This window comes from Poecilia formosa, unplaced genomic scaffold (assembly GCF_000485575.1).
Source record: "Poecilia formosa unplaced genomic scaffold, Poecilia_formosa-5.1.2 Scaffold347, whole genome shotgun sequence".
Taxonomy (NCBI): domain Eukaryota; kingdom Metazoa; phylum Chordata; class Actinopteri; order Cyprinodontiformes; family Poeciliidae; genus Poecilia; species Poecilia formosa.
In genome coordinates this window covers 161,507-178,794 of record NW_006800286.1, presented here as the reverse complement: position 1 = coordinate 178,794, position 17,288 = coordinate 161,507, and the positions used below count along the sequence as shown (strand labels likewise).

The 17,288-nt window shown below is 42.1% G+C and overlaps 1 protein-coding gene across 4 annotated transcripts; it reads right to left on the bottom strand.

Annotated features, from left to right (window-relative positions):
- Positions 1–6,415: 6,415 nt before the first annotated feature.
- cunh1orf53 (chromosome unknown C1orf53 homolog) lies at positions 6,416–16,113 on the bottom strand. 4 transcript variants are annotated; one of them, XM_016661879.1, is made up of 4 exons: positions 15,696–16,083; positions 11,589–11,690; positions 9,593–9,682; positions 6,416–6,996 (listed from the first exon to the last, which is right to left on the bottom strand). In XM_016661879.1, exons 1-3 carry the CDS (start codon positions 15,930–15,932, stop codon positions 9,611–9,613), a joined length of 411 nt encoding a protein of 136 aa, XP_016517365.1. In that variant the 5' UTR covers positions 15,933–16,083; the 3' UTR covers positions 6,416–6,996; positions 9,593–9,610. The 4 variants fall into 4 exon arrangements, with proteins under 4 accessions (XP_016517365.1, XP_016517363.1, XP_016517364.1 ...); XM_016661880.1 differs by lacking the exon at positions 6,416–6,996 and adding an exon at positions 7,351–8,497 and having other exon boundaries at positions 15,696–16,113; XM_016661877.1 differs by lacking the exon at positions 9,593–9,682 and having other exon boundaries at positions 15,696–16,082.
- Positions 16,114–17,288: the final 1,175 nt, after the last annotated feature.

Sequence of the window (17,288 nt, the reverse complement as noted above, 5' to 3'; positions counted from 1 at the left end):
AATAAGCACAGGCCAAATTGAAATAACACACTGCGCGTTCATTTGTGTGTTTTCGCAGACGGGAACACACAAAGTGGAGCCTAAACTCACAGCAGTGATTTAATCATTACAGTTTTTACCCCTCACTCTCTCTTGTTTTTGAATGATGATTATTACCCAGAAAACATATTTATTACGAATAATGTCTGATTTTAAAATTATTTTTTTAAAGATAATATAAAATATTTATATTGCACATTTTAGAAAGATTACAAAGGTGCACATGACATGAATAAAAGTTGCAGAAAATCCCATAATAAATTTAATACTAATTCATCTCTAGGTTCATATTTGTCCCCTTACGATCCTACCCATAATTATCATGCATGGAAATTGTAATTTAACAATAACAATAATTTAAAATGATAGAAATTAGAAATCAGCACGTTTTTGTAGGAAGAATCAAACCATGTCAACTTTCATCTTCCTGAAATATTCCTTAAATCATAATTCACTTTTATCATCACCATTTTATCTCAATTAAGAGGATAAAGTTGAGAAAAGGTGACTTCATTTGGAGAGGTTTTATTATTTATTTTCTGGCAGGCTAAACGATAACATGACAACCATCTGTTACATTAAAGAGCATAAAGTGCTGGCTCCATTTGAACTGCATGTTTATTGTTAAATAAATGAGGAAATGGGCAGCATCCAGAATAGGATGTCCAAGGAGAACAACACACACACACACACACACACACACACACACACACACACATGCACATGGAGGCTCAGATGGACAGATTTCAAATGACAACAAGTTAACAGAGTACAGTGGTGCTGGGAGCAAAAGGGTGACAATTAATTACTCCTCTGCATAAACGATCATGTGCCACACTGCTAACAGTCATTTTGCTTTGCTTCTTCAGCCTGGGTTGACATCACAGTGCATCTCATCAATAATGCAGCGACGGCGAGATCCGTTTCACAGCGCGCCACGCACGGCACGTCAACGCGCACGTGGCGGTTTCTCCGCGCCTGACACCCAGAAACACGCGCGGCTCGGCGTCCCGCCTGGGCTCCTCGGTGCGACCCGTCCCGGACGCCGTGGCTCCGATCTGCTGCAGGGCATGGTGGGCTGGATTACCACACATCCAAGGTTCATGTGGAGTTATCATTTCTGGGTCACCTCCAGTGACACTCTGTCTTGCAGAGCAGCTCTCCCCGAGCGTGGACAGGAAAGGAGGTGGAGGAGGAGGTGGTGGTGGAGGAGGAGGGAAGGCTCCCCGGCTCTCCCAGGATCCACTGTGGAGCAGGGAACCACAAGCTAAACACTGACAGAATGAAGGAAAGGGAAGGGGAGAGAGGGTGGAGGGGGGCTGAGGAGGAGGAGGAAGAGAGGGAGGAGAGAAGCACTGTAAAGCTTTATAGTCACATGTATCACAGTCACATGGAGCCTGTGTGGGTGGGTGAAAGGATGGAGAGATGTTTACAGGCACAAAATGACCATGAAGGGAACATTTTTGATGGAAACGGGAAATATCAGAGCAGCCGATTTACTTGATTTTAAAGCAGCTTAATCAAATCTTCTGCTGAGATTATAGTTATGTTTTTGCATTTCTTGTTGGTCATTTCTATCTAACTCAAACTCCCTGCTTCCTCTACTCCCCCCCCTCCTTTTATCTCCCTCTATCTTTCCCTTCCCTTCCCTCCCTCCTTCGATCTCCTCCCTGCTCTGCTCTGCTGGAGCTCAAATCACAACCCCGGTCCCTGGCAGATGGAGGATAGGAGAGAGAAGCTCTTAACTAGCCAGCCTGAGCCTCTGCTCTCTGCACACCAACTGCTGCCTGCCTCCCCTCCCTGCATCGGAGAGAAGCTCCACCATCACACACACACATAAACACACTCCTCCGGCTCCTCTGGGGACGCCGTATCCTCCCGGGGAATGGTGCGTGTATTAGTCCAGATCTGGCCACACTAGAAAGGACATGGAAACATAATAGATGGATGTTCTGTATCATAATATACTGGTTCAGGTTATGTTGTCAAACGGACAGAGGTGGGTAGAGTAGCCAAAAAAATTGTCCTCAAGTAAGAGAAGCACTACTTCAACGTGTTTTCTCTCAAGTGAAAATTATTTCTCAAGAGTAAAAAGGTATTTGGTAAAATGACGACTCAAGTACAGAGTAACTGATCAAAACGTCAATCATTTAAGATTTAAAAATGACTGAATCAGACAGACCAAAACGAGGAAATGCTGGTATATCACAAATCTTAAATAAAAGTAATTCATGTAAGTCACATAATTACAAAATAACAACATCAGGCAAGAGAAACAAGTTTCAAAATCAGTTTCTTTCAATATAAAACTTATGAAACTGTAACAAAAACTGCAGGTGTGTGTCTGTGTCTGGTGAATTTTTGGTTGAAACAAGTTTCATTCAGTGAAGTCACTCATAGTGGGTTGAGGATCCAGAATTTTTACTCAAGTAGAGTAAAAATATATTTGGTAAAAAGGCGACTCAAGGGCTGCTTTTATTCAATACTTGAATTTTATTCAGAAGTACTTGATACTTTTGAGTAAAAGTAACAAGTACTTTTATTCAAGTACTTAATATTTAAACGATTTTACCATCATTCAGACCAAAATATAAAGTTACATGAAAATGTTGGTATTGTAAAGGCCTACAATAACATAATTCATATAAATATAACTAAAAAATAAGATAAATGGAAACATTTTTTCCAAATCAATTTCTTTCCATGTAAAACTCATGAAACTTTAACAAAAACTGAATTTTTGGTGTTCTTCATTCAGTAAAGCTGCTTGGAGAAATTTTAATCAAGTACCAATGCTTCAACATATTTTTACTCAAGTAAAAGAAAATCCATCCAAGAAATCACTGAAGTCAGAGTAAAATTGTATTTGCTAAAAATGCTACTCAAGTACCGAGTAACTGATCAAAACATAAAGTTAAGTGGAAATAGATTTCTTTCAATGTAAAGCTTATAAAATTTTAACAAACATTGTAGGCGTGAATTTTTTGGTGTTTTTCATTCAGTTGCTCGCAGTGGGTAGAGTATCCAGAAATATTACTCACGTAAGAGTAGCGATACTTCAAAACGCACACACACAAAAAAAACTCCTAAAAGTACCTTCTATTCAAGTAAACCTAACTAGTTCCGCAAACGGTCACCTTTCTCTTAAAGACGCGATGTAAAGAAAGCAATGACATTGTCTGATGGGTGTGACAAGAAATCACAGATATGAGCGCTTTAATGTAGAACCAGGGAGGGGATAAACAGGCCAGAGCGCTCCTCGGGCTCCTAGGTGCCTTTGACTGCCCCTGACTTTCATCTGGGCTCATCTGGCGGCCGCGGCTCCGCCTGGCATGAGCCTGACCACCAGTTGCGGTCTGAGGGAGAGGCAGCTCCTCTGTGCTATTTGCAGCCCTGTCTGTCCAAAGGAATCTGGTGCGCTGACTATCACTCAGCGGCCGCGTGTGTTTTTTTATCACTAATTCTACCACAGGGATGCGGTTGTCCATATGACCACTGCGGAGGCTGCTGCCCCGAGGCGAGCTGACACTGTCTGTGTAGAAGGACCAGACGTTGATGTAGGGGCTGCTCAAATGCTGCTTGAATATCAAGACACGCGTGCGCGCGGCGGCGCGGGCGCGCGCGCACACACAAACGTACAAAGCAGTGCCCGGCTAGTTACTGATGTTCCTTTCAGCCATCATAAGGCTGACACTCAAGGTTTTTTTTTTTTTTCCTGTCTTCATGCCAACCCTGTGTCAGTTCCTGGCTGGTCTGTCCAACAGTGATGGAGACACTTTAACTGGCTGCGGTTGGGGCCTTTGGCCGCGGGGTTGCTGAGGCTCTGTGAGATGGTGGGGGCTGCTTGGCCTGTCAACTGGTTGTGACTAGAGCCCGTCTGCACGCAGATCCGATCTGGACAGCTCTCTCTTTCTCTGCGGCTAGTGGCATCGTCCTGCAGAAAGGCACACGGTGTAGAGCTGCCACTCTGCTCCAGTGCAGCATATGCTCCGGCTGAGGGTCAGAGATGTTCAGTCCAAAATGCCTGAAATAAAAACCTCACATGTCTGCCTGACAGTTGTAGTGCAGCAGCAGATCTGCAGTGAGGAGGGCAAGTGAATCTGGAGTGTTTGCTCATATGTTCACATTTGTTTTACCCCCAAAAGCCAATATTGATATTCAATAGATTAGAATATGTGATTCAACTAACTTTGAAAATAACGACCTTTATTTAATTACGCATCAAACATACATTTCTGCAGTAAAATATTTTTATTGATCTGAAGTAATATTCTAATCTTTGTCAGATTTTCATTAACAGTAAGCAGAAAATAATCATAATTATACAGAAGAGGACTAGGACCACTGGAAAAAAANTAAGATAAATGGAAACATTTTTTTCCAAATCAATTTCTTTCCCTGTAAAACTCATGAAACTTTAACAAAAACTGCAGGTGTGTCTGGTGAATTTTTGGTGTTCTTCATTCAGTAAAGCTGCTTGGAGAAATTTTTATCAAGTACCAATAAGAAAATCCATCCAAGAAATCACTGAAGTCAGAGTAAAATTGGAATTGTTAAAAATGCTACTCAAGTACCGAGTAACTGATCAAAACATAAAGTTAAGTGAAAATAGATTTCTTTCAATGTAAAGCTTATAAAATTTTAACAAACATTGTAGGCGTGAATTTTTTGGTGTTTTTCATTCAGTTGCTCGCAGTGGGTAGAGTATCCAGAAATATTACTCGCGTAAGAGTAGCGATACTTCAAAACGCACACACACAAAAAAAACTCCTAAAAGTACCTTCTATTCAAGTAAACCTAACTAGTTCCGCAAACGGCCACCTTTCTCTTAAAGACGCGATGTAAAGAAAGCAATGACATTGTCTGGATGGGTGTGACAAGAAATCACAGATATGAGCGCTTTAATGTAGAACCAGGGAGGGGATAAACAGGCCAGAGCGCTCCTCGGGCTCCTAGGTGCCTTTGACTGCCCCTGACTTTCATCTGGGCTCATCTGGCGGCCGCGGCTCCGCCTGGCATGAGCCTGACCACCAGTTGCGGTCTGAGGGAGAGGCAGCTCCTCTGTGCTATTTGCAGCCCTGTCTGTCCAAAGGAATCTGGTGCGCTGACTATCACTCAGCGGCCGCGTGTGTTTTTTTATCACTAATTCTACCACAGGGATGCGGTTGTCCATATGACCACTGCGGAGGCTGCTGCCCCGAGGCGAGCTGACACTGTCTGTGTAGAAGGACCAGACGTTGATGTAGGGGCTGCTCAAATGCTGCTTGAATATCAAGACACGCGTGCGCGCGGCGGCGCGGGCGCGCGCGCACACACAAACGTACAAAGCAGTGCCCGGCTAGTTACTGATGTTCCTTTCAGCCATCATAAGGCTGACACTCGAGGTTTTTTTTTCCTGTCTTCATGCCAACCCTGTGTCAGTTCCTGGCTGGTCTGTCCAACAGTGATGGAGACACTTTAACTGGCTGCGGTTGGGGCCTTTGGCCGCGGGGTTGCTGAGGCTCTGTGAGATGGTGGGGGCTGCTTGGCCTGTCAACTGGTTGTGACTAGAGCCCGTCTGCACGCAGATCCGATCTGGACAGCTCTCTCTTTCTCTGCGGCTAGTGGCATCGTCCTGCAGAAAGGCACACGGTGTAGAGCTGCCACTCTGCTCCAGTGCAGCATATGCTCCGGCTGAGGGTCAGAGATGTTCAGTCCAAAATGCCTGAAATAAAAACCTCACATGTCTGCCTGACAGTTGTAGTGCAGCAGCAGATCTGCAGTGAGGAGGGCAAGTGAATCTGGAGTGTTTGCTCATATGTTCACATTTGTTTTACCCCCAAAAGCCAATATTGATATTCAATAGATTAGAATATGTGATTCAACTAACTTTGAAAATAACGACCTTTATTTAATTAGGCATCAAACATACATTTCTGCAGTAAAACATTTTTATTGATCTGAAGTAATATTCTAATCTTTGTCAGATTTTCATTAACAGTAAGCAGAAAATAATCATAATTATACAGAAGAGGACTAGGACCACTGGAAAAAAAATAAAACAGTTCTGACTTTAATCTCAGAATTCTGAGATTAAAGTCAGAATTCTGAGATTAAAGTCAGAATTCTGAGATTAAAGTCAGAATTCTGAGAATAAAGTCAGAATTCTGAGATTAAAGTCAGAATTCTGAGATTAAAGTCAGATTTTTTTCCCAGTGGCCCTAATCCTCTACAGTATAATTAACACAAATGAAGGCTTGAAAACATCTACATGACATGTTTCATTTAGTTACTGAAATAAATGAACTTTTCAATAATATTCTAATTTATTGAATGAGTCTGTAGCTGCATTGCTGGGAAAATAATTTGTTCCTTACAATTTTTTTGTGTCTTCGTCACACTACCTGAAGCAAATTTAATATTATATATAGCTTGAATAAAAACAAAATATAGTTAAGGGGGGGAATCCAAGCCTACCTTGTCCTCTATGAAATTATAAATGCCCAAATTTGTAAATCATGAATTAACTGGGATTTGCTACATTTTTAGGTTCAATTTTACTGTCTATGCAAGAGAATAAAGGAATTACTTACACAAAATATATCTGACAACATGAAGTAGGCTAAAGGATCTTACAAAGAAACACAGAAACAGAGTCACTGACTAACATATTGCAAAAGGTAACAAAGACGTTTCTAAATTTTTGGGTCTCCAGTTAACCACAGTGAGAGTCATTATCCACAATATATCCAGTATATTCATGTCAGGCCTGCATGATGGAGCAGCTGTTAGCGTTGTTGCCCTGCAGGAAGGAAGGAGGTCCTGGTTCGAAACCTGCACAGGCCTTTCCACATGGAGTTTGCATGTTCTCCCTCCATGCAGTGGGTCTCTTTGGGTACTCCAGCTTTGTGACTGTGTTGCTCTGTGATGGACTGGTGACCTGTCCAGGCTGGACACTGCCTCTTGTCCAATGACCACCTGCAACCAGGATAGGAAATGGGAAATTATAAATATTTTTCAGCATTTATTTTGGAATTTGCAGTACACTTACATTAGGCATAGGGTTAGGTTTTAAATTGATATGTTGCAATTCAGTATAACGTCGCATAAAACTTGAAATCAAACACAGTTAAATAGTTTTAACTGAAGATTGAAAATCTATTTTATTAGATGAAAGCAAAGAGGATACTTTAATACTGTTTGTATGCTTGTTATAATGGTGGACACATAAAAAATGTTTGCCTGGTCATTGTTTTCCCAGGAAATTCAGCTCGATTTGAATCTCTTCACTGTTCAGTCTGTGGTTTCTCCCATTGAATTGGATTTCTATGGTAGAATTTCAACTGACCCAATCAGAGAACAGAGGGACTAGTTGTGAAAGATGACATCGATTGCTGTTTTAAAATCCTAGTCTGCCTGTAGTTTTAGTAATTGCAGCAGAGGAAGTGAAGGAAACCATTCAGTCCACGCTTCTAAATATCGAACTAACATTGACAGCTGCCTCATTTGGTTCTACACTTCTCTCTTTGCAGTGTTTGATGATTGTTTACAGCTTCCGGTAAGCTTCCTGGAGCTGGTGCATTATGTCATGACCAAATAGCCATTGAGTTAAATTTAAAACTTAAACAAGTCCATGCCTGTAACAATCATTTCACAATAGCACAGGGTCCAGACTACCTGTACAAAGCGAAGCCTAAAACAAGGAACTGATTTTTACCAGATTAAAACAAATGATAAAAATGCTCATAAAAAAAGCCTGAAGCCTGTGATAACCGTGAACTGATAAGATTCAACAGAATCTCCCGCTGTTGTGTCGCAGTCACCAACTGCTTAGTTAGAGCATAATGGGGTGTGTGTGGTGTGTGTGTGTGTAGGGGGGAGCTGGGGTGGGACTCAAACCTGGATTGGAAGACGCGGAGGGGATGAGGGCAGACATGAAAGTTGGCCTATTTCATGGTCAGGCTGCGGGACCGCCGAGGTCCTGAATGGCAACGCATCTACTTTAATGTGACAGACAAGTCCCGAGGCAAAAAACCCCACGGAGCTGCAGCAGGCAAGCGGGCCCCAGGTAGGGCTGCAGTTGATGAGTGTGACACCTTCACCGTCCCGCCGCAGCCGCCGCACGCTCCGCTGCCTCTGCTTAGAGGAGCACCAACAAACCCGCCCCAAACAAACCCGCCGCAGAACCCGTCCTGCCCAGCCAGTCATGTTGGGATCACTAGTCTGCTTGTATAGCCGCTCGACGGGCTTTTGCTCCGATCACTGTAAAGCGCCAGCCAGCCTTCGGGGAACCCACCTGCCGTGGACGCGGCGGCAGACACATCCTCTCATCACGACGCTGTTTGCCCAATCAGGCGGAGACGGGCGAGTGTGTGTGGCATCTTCAGAGCAGCAGAGAGAGACAGAGGAGCCCGGAGGCGCCGCGCTGCCTTCCCACATGCACTCACAAATCAAGCGGCGCCGCTTTCCCCGACGCCTCCTGCACGCACAGGTGGAGCTGCGTGAGCACTTGACCTCTCCATCTACCATTACTGTGGGCTACAAAGTGCTGCGTTAAGCGCAACCTTTCTTCTATATTGGCCTATTAGGAGCCACAGGGCGCTCTGATGGAGGGAGCATCCCTATGCATGTGTGCGTCTCAGCACGCTGGCGAACATGAGCTGATCTATTGCAGTCCTGGGATGAGAAGGCCCAGGAGTTCATTAGGGCTGCAGCTCTGGAGAGCTGCCGCGGGGAGCTGCGCTGTAGCCAAGTGTTGCCAGGAGGCTGAGCTGCGCGTCCGGTGGGGAGAGGAGGGGAGGGAGGGCTACTGCTGATGTCCATGGCATGTTTGCTAACAGCCTGATTCCATCAAGTGGTGCAACAGCAGCGCAGCCAAGTGCGAGGGCTGACCCTCCTCTCCCCCCTACTCCCCCCACCTTCCTATTTTTAACAACACAGCGCATCAGTCAAAGGTAGACAGTTCAGTCAAGCACTTGTGGAGTGCAAATGATGCTAATATTCATGCATGTTTGTACATTTGGGAGCAACAAAAGATAACGAGAGATGCGAAAGCAAAAGAGCTCCGTCTGACTATTTGCTGTTACGTTCGCTCATATGCCCTTTGTCTTGAGGGCGAAGATCTAAAATGCACTCTCAGTTTTCATCTCCATACTCCCACAACCCTTGTAAATGCATCTGAGGAGGGGAATACCGCAAAAATCTTAAATACTCTTAAACAGACATGAAAAAAAAAAACGAAGCTCGGGGCGTTCTGGTGGACATTGGAGGGAAAAAAAGAGAAAAATATGCAGAAAACAAACCACGCTAAGAGAAAACAAAGTTATAAAAGACTATTTTACATTAAGGTCTAGTGAACAAATCCTTTCTCCAAATCCTCCATTTGTGACAATGAAAACAATCCTGAGAGTAGTTGTGATTCATAAGAGGTAGGTATTGCACAGACACTACCAATATTTCATCATTTATTACACAGCAAAAAAAAAAAAAATGACTCACACGGAGGCAAAATAACGACAGGCAGGAGACGAGCCAGGAGAGCCGGGCTCATTCCAAACAGCATTTAGCATTTTACCTCTGCCTAGTTACAGCTCTATACATAAAACAGGGAGTTGAAGCGTTTCCTCATCGCAGGGTCCTTCACGTTGACCTGGCCATATGGACACTGTGAGAGAAAATGACTAAATCAAATGATGCATGTAGAGCAGCTCTTTAGTCACACTAAGAATGCATGAAAATACGGCACATGAAACAAATTAAAAACACGATGCAAAGGGACAGAATGAGACACATCAGGACAGAACAGGGCGATGCAGGACAGGACAGGACTAGAAGGAAGGAGTGGTGTGGCGAGACGAAGCAGGCTGGGATTGAAACAGCCAGAATCGGACTCAGCAGAGCAAAGCAAGGTGCCATCTTCACCAGTCTATTCTAGGACGAGTAATCCTGCGCATAATGTGGTAAAACAATTGAGACTAAAACCAGAGGTCATTTCATTTCACCACTTTGCAAAGTGTTGTTTCGTAAGGGAACTGAAAAAAAGCAGAATTATGACTTTAATTCAGATGGGAGCAAACAGGTTCAATAACAGAGATGAGCAGTGCAGGTGGAAAATATCTTTCTGGAAGAGAATGTCGAATTTAAGTGATTTATTTTTTTACGTTGTCAAGGCGTTCCCCTTTGGGAGAAGATTAAGTCTGAAAACGTTGGCCAAAAATAGCTTGAGCTCAGTCAGATTGGTCAGACAGTCTTTTTAGAAGTCTTGACTTTGACTGGACCATTTTAACAAATGCTTAATATGCTTTGATACTTTTTGGGGTTGTTCTGCTGCCTCTGCTTCAGTCTCAGGACTTTTCTAGCACCAAAATTCCCAAACACAACAGACTGAAGGCTGTTTTTCTTTGGCATTAGACAATTAACCATCTTTTATCACACTGGTTTTTCCAGTTTAGCATTTTTCAAGTCAGAAAATAGGAAAACTGTTGCCTGAACCATTTTAATGGTTTCATTTTTGCTCTAAATAGATTCATCAGTTAATTTCTCATACACATTTCTATTTTTGTATGTGATAATTATTTTACAATTATGGATCAACATATTTTGTGCTTTTAATGTGATTCTCTTTTCTCTCTTGCTTTACATGTATGAAGGCGCCATACAAATAAACTTGCGTTAAAAGACTTGTTTTGTTTTAAAGGCTCAGTAAAAGCAACTTTTACCTCTCCTAATTTTTCCCTGTCCCAAACTTTCACCTTCCCAAACAATCAGCTTTTATTGACTCCAGACATGTAGTTGAGATTTGAAACTTTAGATAACTCTCAGCTTAAATATAAAAGTACACCTCCATAACTTAGAAAATGTTTTCAAAGAGTGAGTCATCCAAGCATACTGAAGGAAAGTTGAGTGCAAGAAAAAAATGCTTCTGAAAAAACAACCTTGAGTCAGGCAAGTTTGCTGGCCAGTCAAGAACAATGACACTGGTGTCGTTAAACCAGGTTTTGCTTTGCCTGTGTAGACAGGTGCCAACTCCTGCTGGAAAATGCAATGAGCATTTCCATAAAACATGTTAGCAGAACGAAGTTTTAAGGGCTCTTCGGGTTCCTGGTAGACTCTAGGGTCTTGATTTGCAAATTAAATGCATAACTTTGAGAACTTTGGGCTATTAAGCAGCAGTCCACTCCTTTTCCCATATCTCAGGTAAAAACACTTTGACTCTGGTTCTGGAGTGGCTTTTGAACTAAATCATAGAAATAAATAACATTTCTGATGATATTCCCATTTGTTTAGACGCACCTGTAGATGCATCAATAGAACACACTGCCATACTTTTTACTATTAATTTTCATTACCAATTGCATGCTTTCTTTCATCCGTAATGTTACCAGCAAACCAAAAAGTACAGCAGACTAAAAAGAGTAGAAACACAATGGGGGAAAAAAAACACAACAGAGCAAAACAGCTGAGGCTGGATAAAGGAGACAAAATGTGCAGAAGAATACCAGCGATCCAAAGGACGACACAACCTGGTGACAACAACAACAAAAAAAAGAGAAGAAGACAAAAGAGCTCACGTGTCTGCAGGCGCTGCCGCAGCATTTCCCTCTCTGAAGGTGGGCATACTCTGTGAACACCTTATACCCACTGGAAGGGTCCACATACATCTGCTTCTTTGCCTGAACATAATGAAGATATTATAATTTAGCTAGAAAATTCCTGAAGAAATTTAACCGGGGCCTGCCAAAGTGTGCCCGTCGGTTCGGACCCAGCGTTCTGATGCTAAAAATAGTCATCAATGCTAAGCTTAGCTAAATTGTAGTCAATAACCTGTGGAGAGGCAGATGCATGTTGACTAAGCTGTACTTGTACCATTCAGTATGTTAAAATTAATGCATAACCTAAAATTAGCCAAAATGCTAATGTTAGCGTGAAGGCTCTCAGTAGCATGTGGGGCATCACTAGCATGTTTTCTGTCATTGACTTACTCCATTTAGTATACTAAACATCGCTAATAAGTAAGAAAATTAGCTGATAGGTTATTTTAGGTAAAAGGCTAATGCTAAGTCACCGTAAACTGTAAGCCCTAGGGACATTTTGAAAACATTTTACCGGAGCAGACACTCATATCAATATCATGACCGACTTTCATACCAATAGAGCAATTTTTGCAGCCATGAGAGCCATTTCAAAATTATTTTGGGGTCAAAAATCTACTCATTTTCTCACTCTAAAAAAACGGCAGTTGGTGTCAGTTGCACTCTAAGGTTCGACAGTTGGAAATTTTGCTCGTTTTTAACTTTTTACGTCACCATTTTTACACGAAACCCCAATAAGAATAATAGGCCGGATGCCGAGATCGAGCCGCACGTTTTGATACCTTTCTTGTGGCGGTATGAGCCGCATTAACGGTGACGGAAGAATAATAAATAAATAAAGAGACATTCTATTAGGTGTAGAACAATAGGTGCCTGCTTCACAAGGCAGTCACTCTTCCCCATGTAATGCTATGAGCAGGCCCCAATTAGCATGACAAACAAGCATGCATGCCGGCATGTGACCCCTGCATACATAACTATATACAGTACATTTAATTACACAAAGGTAAGCTCGGTAAGTAAGCAGCCTGAACGCACTGATCCCGGATATGGGTGTATACACACCAACAGATTGGCTCAGGTGAAGGTAAAAAGGGAAAAGCTGACCTCTGTGCATACAAACAGATGTAAAACAGGTTAATTCTCGTGATGTTGGTGATTAATTTGTGCTATCCTTTTGTGTGCCTCCAAAGGCGAGCGATTAATCAACCGCGCTACCTCTTCAATGCACGCTTTATAGACAGTTTATTTAGACTAATCGTTCCACGCAAACACCTTTTGAAGGCGAAACACACTGAACTTCTCTTGCCATGTTTTGGGAAGTTAGAAAATGCCATCTCTCAGTCTGTTTCAAACTGAGAGCGCACTAGTTGGTGAGCTTTGACAGCTCACAAAAGCAAAAAAAGCCTGGGGCCTTTCGGTGACACGGCCTGTCATTTCGCATGGCGGTGCGGGGCCGCATAGTGAAGCTGGCATTGCCGGGCCCCCCCACGGTATTGTGCTTTTCCCACCCAGGCCCTACCACTCTCCTCAGGTCGCGGCCAACTTGCCTCAACTTCATCCTCACTCCGAAGCGCAATATTTACAACAGATAAGCCTAAAGGCACGTAGACGACACCTTTGCACCACTGTCATCGAGGCAGAGCGCCGCGCCTCTGTTTGATGGAGGAGCAAGTCAGAGCTGGTGAATATGAGATGTCTGACAAAAACGATTACCGCTGCCGGGTGGGTTAAAAACGTAATACTGCAGATAATAAATCAAACCAGTCACATTGGTTTTGAGCTTAGTGGGAAAATGCTAACTGTTAAAGTAAAGTTTTAGAAATACAGACCTTGTGGATACATGGTTTTCAATCGTTTTTTACAACTAGAATCTAAAATGTGTGACCTGTGTATATATTTAGTTCTAAAATCCTTACATTGGAGAATAGGCTTTAAAATATTTACGTTAGCTTGTAAATCACATCCCTATAACCAGAACTTGGCAAAATGACCAACATGACAAAGGAAGAAAAGAAAATGAAAATGTGCATAAGTCATGAATGAAAAAATCGTGGCAATTTTCAGCAACAGTATTCCAATTTTTTTTTTTTTTTTGATTCCATGCAGGTTCAGTTAAACATTTAGTTTCCACACGATCCCCATGATGCTCTGGTCTCTGACCCACAGACTTCACCTAAGCCGTTCTGGACATTCTCCACCAGGTCCAACTGTTTTACAAAAAATGAAACTGTTGAGACAGACTGTTTATCAGAATTATTTCATGATGCCTCTTTATTTCTTGTATTTGGGCAGGATCAGGTTCTTCTAAAGGTCACATGACAGTCTGGTCATTTTATCCATTCATCGTCTAAACCTACTTGTCCTTGCAAGGTCGCGGGGGGAGTTCTGGTGCCTATCTCCAGCGGTCATTGGGCGAGAGGCAGAGTACATCCTGGACAGGTCATCGGTCCACCACAGGGTGAAACAGAGAACAAACACACAAATCTAAGAGCATCTAGAGAGACTAATTAACCCAACAGTTTTGTTTTTAGACTGCAGGAGGGAGCCAGAGTCACAGGGAGAACCTGCTAATTTCACGCAGAAAGACCCCAACCCAGGATTCAAACCAAGAACTTCTTGCTGCAAGGCGACTGTGCAGCCAACTGCACCATCAACCATCGTAATCAATTTTTCTATCAATTATTCGGACGACTTGACAACACTGATCAATTTATCAGATAAAAAATTTGGCACGTTCTGCAGATTTTTCATTTAACCACGTGCACCTTTTTATATATATATATCCTATTAGAAATACATTAAAAGATGCACACAAATAATTTAAATCTTTTTTTAAATAAGATTTTTTTTTGTCTAAAATGTAATAACATAGCATTCCTTTAGTGTACGCTTGATCATTTGTAGAAAAATATGCATCTGCAGCTAAAGAAATACTTCTAACATCAGCATGTGAAAAGCTTGGCCCTTTCCAATGATTAAAAGTGTAAAGCTAATCTGATTATATGTTGCTTAATAGGATATCTTTTTTTTTAAAGAATCTGAACCAGGTGAAGTTAAAACTATGCCACTTGAGGAGTTTTGGGTGGAACCTACTTATAGACCAGTGCTTCTCAATTCTGGTCCTCAGGGAACACTGCCCTACATGTTTTAGATGTTTCCCTTCTAACAGGTTCCTGCAGCACTTCATGGCTGCAGAGGAGGTCATGCAATCATTTGAATCAGGTATTCTGGAACGGAGACATCTAAAACATGCAGGGCAGAGGTCCCTGAGGACCAGAATTGAGAAACACTGTTATAGACAAATAAGTGGGGGGGAGGGGTATCTTAAATGCAAAAAGTACTTGTATTTTTTGGTAAAATTTTCACTTAATTACTGCTGTGTGTTCTTTCACTAAATGTCACTTTATTGAGTCTGTCTTCTCCAGTTAACGATTAACCTATGACGTAAATTTAACATGAGGTTAAAGGGTCCGTTTTTTGAGCTTATTGCGCTTCCTTTTATATGGATCACCTGTGGTGTAACTACAGTAAAGCTATAATGAATAAACTGCAGGTAGCCTATCAGGATGCTTTTAGAATCTGCAAGTCAAATGTTCGTCATGAGCAACACCCCAACGTTTATGCCTTGCTGGGGAAATACAAGGATAAATTTATGTGCCGTTTGAAGGTGTCAAAAAACTTAAGAGTAAAGAGCTCTGTCAGCTGTGACACATAGAGACACATGATATACCTAAAGCTTTATTAAAAATATTTTTTATTTTATTTTAAAATGGTATGGACTACCTTTTGTATGGAAATAAATTAGATTCAAATTAGTTGAAGATTATTTAAATGATTGATTCATCGCGACTAGTCGGATTAATCGTGATGATGAATGGATGGATGGATGGATGGATGAATGGATGGATGGATGGATGGATGGATGGATGGATGGATGGAGCTTGGGATGCTTAGAAGTACCATTTATGGTGTGATTACGTTGTGATCATGTCATAATTCGGTATAAGTGACGGTGTAAACGCTAATTTCTCGTGTTAACTGGAGTTGTCCTGATGCACCAACTGACAGTTTGGTTCGTGGTACCTCACACGCCTCCCTGTGGAGTCTGTGGATGGTCACCTCCTGCTCCGTCAGCCTCTGTGCAGCTGCAGCGCTCCTGTCTTCACTGGTCTGCAGGCTGCAGCTGTTTCTCCCTCGCTCCGAGCTCCTCTCCTCTGAAGGCTTCATCACTGACATCTTTACGAGTCGTTTATGAAGCTGGACACGGAGCTGAATCGACCTGCTGATGAACGCTCCGCCGGGGAGCTTTCTGTAAAACATGCTCGAGTAAAAACCCGGTTTCTGTCATTTAGAAACGCTGGAAACCGAGAGAACCCTGCGGACATTGTTTACATTAAACAAAGATTGTCTATGCAGCATGTTAACTTTCTCCCTACTCCTCCTAGTTTTCCCTGTACACTCATGTGTTTTACTTCCTGGTCTGCCTCTTTTTACATTTGTCACATGTGGTAATTTTAACTGCCAGCCTGTACAGCGCCTCTGCTGTTTCAAAGCTGCTACTATGGGCTCTAGTTCTAGTTTTGAATGAAAGAGAAGAAACCTACAGGTGGGTCTCAGTAAATCAGAATATCAGCGAAAATGTAACTTATTTCATTAATTTAAAAAATGACATTCATGTATTACCTTGATGCTTTACACACAGTAATATATCAAGTACGCAGTTATTTTAATGATTATGGCTTTCAGAATATCACAGAATTAAAATGTTATTAATTACCTGTAAAAAATATGCATATCTTCAGTGCAGAAATGTTATGTTAGCCACCAAATCTGAATCCTTCTGTCACAAAAGGTCATTGCTGAAAAGGTTGGTTGTTCACAGAATGTTATATCTGAGGACGGGGGGGAAGTTAGGACAATTCCAATGGCACTTGACCAACAGGGGGCCCCCCACAAAATAGTTTTTTGGGTTTTTTTTTTTCATAGAAATAGAAAAAATTGGGGGGCCCTGTCAATTACAAAATTAAGCATATTCCGTTTTTAAAATTGTTTTTAGCCGTAAAAATTAAATGTTACCCCTCCTAGACTAAAAAGCACACATCCATGTTAGCTTTGAACCCCCCCCGCGCATCTGCATGAAATGGTTCGTTCCTGCTTGGCACGCTGGACCATAACGTGTGCAGCAGCAGTCAGTTCAAGACAAGAACCGCTGCGGCGGTAACTCTGATGCTAAGGAAAATTATAAAATCAGGTTTTCAAAAATACAGAGAGATAAAAAGACAAGAGTGTCAATTTGAAACCCAGTTTTTCTCCAAGTGAGGTGGGTAGACTGTGGGAGATTGTCAACCATGTAGCATAGTTAGCTTAGCTACAGACTTCTGTTTGCTTCCTTTTCACTAGCATTTAATGAATTAAGGGGGGGAAAGATACCACATTTAACAACAGGTGAGTCATTTAGCAGCAGCTCTAACTCTGACACCAGCATAACCTTTAACCCATGTGCCAGAGTAAAAGGTGAGCAACACAGTGTCCAATGACAAGCTAGTTAGCATCATTCCAGTGAGTCTATAGGGATTTCTCTGTGTCTTTGCTCTTTTTACAATTACACAACAAAAGCAAGATTTTTATTACAGAAATTCAGTCTTTATAAAATGATACTAAAATCAGTTCAGTTTT